This window comes from Bactrocera neohumeralis, chromosome 3 (genome assembly GCF_024586455.1).
Source record: "Bactrocera neohumeralis isolate Rockhampton chromosome 3, APGP_CSIRO_Bneo_wtdbg2-racon-allhic-juicebox.fasta_v2, whole genome shotgun sequence".
Lineage (NCBI taxonomy): Eukaryota > Metazoa > Arthropoda > Insecta > Diptera > Tephritidae > Bactrocera > Bactrocera neohumeralis.
In genome coordinates, this window is record NC_065920.1 from 39,517,954 (window position 1) to 39,523,463 (window position 5,510).

At 38.9% G+C, this 5,510-nt stretch overlaps 1 protein-coding gene across 1 annotated transcript; it reads right to left on the bottom strand.

The window, feature by feature from the left end:
• Positions 1 to 2,001: 2,001 nt before the first annotated feature.
• LOC126752647 (uncharacterized) lies at positions 2,002 to 3,955 on the bottom strand. Its single transcript, XM_050463596.1, has 2 exons — positions 3,625 to 3,955; positions 2,002 to 2,854 (listed from the first exon to the last, which is right to left on the bottom strand). The coding sequence occupies exons 1-2, from the start codon at positions 3,922 to 3,924 to the stop codon at positions 2,105 to 2,107; spliced, it is 1,050 nt and encodes a 349-aa protein (XP_050319553.1). The 5' UTR covers positions 3,925 to 3,955; the 3' UTR covers positions 2,002 to 2,104.
• Between the last annotated feature and the right edge of the window lie 1,555 nt (positions 3,956 to 5,510).

Consider the following 5,510-nt stretch of genomic DNA (forward strand, 5'->3'; position numbering starts at 1 on the left):
TTTTATGATTGGCGCCTGAATCAAAGCTTTCTCTGAATTTTGTTTTTGTTTGCAAATCTCTTATGCGAGGGGACGTAACATCTTACCTTCCAGTTACAATATTTCATATTGTGTCCTAAAATGTATAACCGAAATCAAAGTCTTGATTTAATCTTTGACAATATATTTTTTGTTTCAATAACCTCAATTATATCACTTCGAAATCGTTGTCTGTGATTGGCTTTGTCGTCGAAATGCTTCCAGATTTTCCGACCCCTATCTTGGAGTATGCTGTGTTCATCTGGCGACCATATTGCTTATCCTCAATTAATAAGATTGAACGTGTTCAAAAGATTTTCATTAAATTTGCCCTCCGCTCCTTACAGTTTGTTGACCCTATATCGTCTTATGAATCTAGTGTATTGCTATTAAACTTCAAATAACTTGAAAATCGACGGTCCGTTCTCTGCCTTTAATTTGCTCTCAATGTTATTGATGGAGTTATTGACTGTCCTTATATATTCGGAAAAATTAATTTCAATATTCCTCAGCGTTGTTTCAGATCTATGTCCCCATTTTACTGTAAAGAACGTTTAACTCAATTTCTGAGAAAGTTCTAACTGATTTTTTGTGTTTTAGCTAAGTTATCTATTTATTATGCTTTAATTCTAGCCGCGATGTCTGAATTTGGTATCCCCGCAAAACTAATACGGCTGTGTAAACTGACGTTGAGTAACACGAAAAGCTCCGTCAGGATCGGGAAGGACCTCTTCGAGCCGTTCAATACCAAACGAGGTTTCAGACAAGGCGACGCCCTATCGTGCGACTTCTTCAACCTGCTTCTGGAGAAAATAGTTCGAGCTGCAGAACTAAATAGAAAAGGTACCATCTTCTATAAGAGTGTACAGCTGCTGGCGTATGCCGACGATATTGATATCATCGGCCTCAACACCCGCGCCGTTAGTTCTGCTTTCTCCAGGCTGGGCAAGGAAGCACAGAAAATGGGTCTGGCAGTGAACGAGGGCAAAACGAAATATCTCCTGTCATCAAACAAACAGTCGTCGCACTCGCGACTTGGCTCTCACGTCACTGATGACAGTCATAACTTTGAAGTTGTAGATAATTTCGTCTATTTAGGAACCGCTCATCACCAACAAATTCAACCAGAATAACTTTTGCTCGGCTGATATTGTCTTGTGCAGTCACTCATAGGCTATATGGTGCAGAGGCATGACGATGACATTAACTGATGAGTCAACGTTTCGTTATCGAAAGATTTATGGTCCTTTGCGCATTGGCCACGGCGAATATCGCATTCGATTGGAACGATGAGCTGTACGAAATATACGATGATATTGACATAGTTCAGCGAATTATAAGACAGAGGTTACGCTGGCTAGGTCATGTTGTCCGAATGGACGAAAACACTCTAGCTCTGAAAGTATGCGACGCAGTACCCGCCGGGGGAAGCAGAGGAAGAGGAAGACCTCCACTCCGTTGGAAGGACCAAGTGGGAAGGACCTGGCTTCGCTTGAAATGGCGCCACGTAGCGAAAAGAAGAAACGACTGGCGCGCCGTTGTTAACTCGGCTATAATCGCGTAAGCGGTGTCTACACCAATAAAGAAGAAGAGGCCCAGGAATAGTATTTTCAGACTTATGGGAACTATAGCGGGGCACTGGCCTTTTGGAGGGCATGCGCTAAATATGGGTGCAGACCCCATATTTGACGCAGCTGCAAGCTAGAAGGAAATAAGGAAGCATTACGCCACTTTTTCTGTGAATGCCTAGCTCTATCTCAAAACCGACATATCTTACTTGGAATCCATCAGTTAGAAATCTTGAATATCTGTCTACGGTTATAAGTTTCATTGAGAGCATCAAATGTTTTGAGCGTAAAGATAAATGTCTTACGAAATTACATCAAAATGACTCATCTAGCGCTTGAACATATGTATATATGTATTTAGATTTATTCATATAAAACTTGTTCAATTGATTGCATAATACAATATTCAGAACTATGTTTATTCGACATTCATTTGCATTGCAAAATCTATAATAGTTTATATAGTATGTACACATGTGGACAGCATTCCTTCACCGACTCTCCTATTAAGATATTCTTTATATTAGGGTCGTTCGGCTCAGCACACTTCCATTCATGAACGAGTGCATTTGAGTTTGACGTCTATGGTCCGGGCCATATCGAAGGGGTAATTCTCGACGCAAACAAGATAATATTTGTTCAAATTTGAAATTCGCAGATTTCCAGTGACAAGTGCATGGTGGCATATGGTCTCCACAAGATTTCTTATGACAAACATAATTAACATCGGGAGCACGTGTGGACTTAAGTAATGTGAATACTGTGGGTGGTTGGAAATGTGTATCCTTGTGATGGCAAAAGCATGGCGGCATACAAGTGCATATGATTGCTCCTTTCCTTGGTGGGAAATGTTTTGTTGTCCGTTTGGCCGTCTTGCATTCATAGAGTCGGTAGTGTGGTGTACCGCCAATGATCTCGGCACCTTCGGGTTCATGAGTATGCGCTAGCCAATGTTCCAGTGTTTCCCAATGTGAGAGATATGGTTTACTCTCACGTATCAATTGCATGCGACGCCATAATTCGGTGCGTTTGGTTATATCGTAAGTGCGGCCGGTCTTTTTGCGAAAGAGTTTGTATAACTCGTAGTAGTATTGTGACGGTAATGCGATACTGCGCATAAATTTCGTCATCTCATAGTGGAACAGTTGTCGAATGCCGTAAGCTATATGCTTGATATCGTTGAAGTTTTTTATATTCATCGATGCGAGAGCCTTCGCATCAATCAGCAATAGTTTGCGTCCCGAAATAAGGTTGACACGAAAGGTGTTCTGTAATAGATGTAAAAGTATTTTATTCCTTTATCATCTTATTGGGTATCTCCGAGTCTTGTTTCTGAAGTGATTTCGAGAAATGGAGCCGAGTTGGCAGTCCTTGGCCGGATAATAATCCGGGTCCTCGTCGGTTACTCAGACCCGTCTATCGTGGGAAACTTTCCTGAGGTTGGTCTAAAGATTTTGGACAACACGATATGTGATAACATATCATTGATTAACATTTAAGCTACACATATCGTGTTATCCAAAATCTTTAGACCAGCCTCAGGAAAGATTACCACGACAGACCAGTTCGTGGTGGTGTATAGTTTTTTATAAGCATATTGAAAAATGTAAGCAAATATAAAAGAGACTGTGGTTGTCGTCTAGGCAATAGGATTAAGCTTGTTGTCCTCTCTGTTTCAAAAGACGAGTCTGTTGTACATATTTTTGATTAAAATAATATCAGATTATTGCTTGCGCTCATCCATTTCAATACTTGTATATTGGAGAAATATTATGATGAAATTTTAAATACTTTCAATACTTGTATGTTGGAGAAATATTATGATGAAATCTTAAATACTGCCTAATGCTTAAAAAATAAATTGATAACACTATTATGGGAGCTTAACGGTCAAAAATTAACAATACGTATCAGTATGCATATATAGATATTTAAGAGCATCAGGTTTCAAGCGTATCCATAAATAGTTGATTAAATAGAGGGAAGAAGAGATCAGGAGTAATAATACACAACAGCACGCTTAAATAATATTACAGACCTGGTAATGTCGATAGCCATATTTCCTTATCCACCTACAGACATCCTCAACTGTCCACTCATACACCGACGGTAATGGCAATTTATCTACCAAATTCGATGTTAGATTGAGCAAAGTATCGGGCGAAACTCGAAAAACGATGGGTAATGAGTTTTTGTTGAAAGTTTCGCCTTCCATTCTGAGAAATGAAACATCACCATATTCATATTTGTCTACTTTAGAATGTATAGGTATTCCGTCGAATAGATTCTCCTTCGATTGCACGAACTTTTCATCGGAAGCTCCATATAATACCCGCATTTTTTTCAATAAATCTTTTATTTGCAGCACCTATGTATGTAAAAATATACAAAATAAAAACTTATGCAGATGTATTTATGTTGATATAATATGACAATATGTACTGAATGAAGGAAAAATCCCAAAGTAAAAAACAACAAACCTAAATTTCAAATTTCACCAAGTTACAAAGGGACTTACGAATGCATGTACAAGGTTAAAAAACTTGTATTTTGAGGTTATTATACAGTTATGAGATTTTAAAAAATTCTCACCAACTTTCAAATTTAAGTTCTTAAGTTTCACTTTATGAACACTCACATCTGTACAACTCAAGATGTGTATATTAGTTTGTCAAATATCACCTTTCCGCGTTATTGCTCTTTATTCAATGCTTTATAAAAAGTGTTATAGTGATCGGATTTAATTCAAATATGCGCCGTTGTGTGCTCTGGCGTTGTCCTGGTGGACCACTACACCCTTCCGGTTGGCCAATTCTGGACGCTTCTGGTCAACCGCCTGCTTCAAGCGGACCAGTTGTTCGCAGTAGATGGTAGAATTAAGCGTCTGGCCATATGGGAACAGCTCATAGTGGATAATTCCCTTCAAATCCCACCAAACACACAGCAAAACCTTCCTGGCCGTTAATCCTGACTTGGCAACTGTTTGGGACGATTCGCCGGCTTTCGACCACGACTGTTTTCGCTTGACATTGTCGTATGTGATCCATTTTTCGTCGCAGTCACCACTTCAAAAATGGGTCGGGGTCGATCCGTTTCAGCAGCATGCCGCAGGCGTTCATTCGGTCCAGAAGGTTTTTTTGCGTCAAATCATGCGGCACCCAAACATCTAGCTTTTTTATGTATCCTGCCTCCTACAGATGGTTTATAATGGTTTGTTGACTAACTCCCATGCCGGTCTAACTCGATGTTTTCCATGATTTGTTCGGTATTCGTCGTCACAGGTCTTCCGCCGGCTGGCTAATCCATGGCGTCGCTTTCGCCCGCTCTGAATCGTCGAAACCATGTTTACACGTCTATACAAGCATGTAACTGTTGAACGCAATATCCAAACTAATCATGCATAGTTTCATTTTGTAGGTTATGTCAAGACCTTTCAAAGATGTATAATATTGCTAGATACGAGCTCTGTAGCGCTTGATACATAGCCGCGAAATTCAAAAGACAAAAAGGCGGAAGGGACATATTTGACAACCTAGTATATCTTGTTAATTATTGGTGATTGGCACCAGGTTTTTTACTTGATATCGATAGTTCTAAACGATGTTAAATGTTTACTTGTTTTTAACCGATATGGTACATAATTATTTACATTATGATTGATCGTCAATTTTATAGAGCAGCTGTATGTCATAATGTTCCGATATCATAATTTCTTTCGACAATAATATATTATAAATTCCGGGAAGATATATTTTTAAATAAAAAAGTTTTAAATTAAATTAACGGCCACAAAACTCCATTAATCAAAAACATATAAAAGGCCATAACTACACACTAAATCAACATATAAAACTGTAACATATCATAGGGGATCACAGTAGCAAAGAGCACTTTTGGGCTAAAAACTACAAAAAATGGTTGTTA

Bases quoted from the DNA above. Each gene is read 5' to 3' on its own strand.
- LOC126752647 (XM_050463596.1), bottom strand. From the start codon at position 3,924: ATGCGGGTATTATATGGAGCTTCCGATGAAAAGTTCGTGCAATCGAAG. The intron at 2,855-3,624 runs GTCTGTAATATT...CATCTATTACAG, and splicing joins ATGGCTATCGACATTACCAG to AACACCTTTCGTGTCAACCT.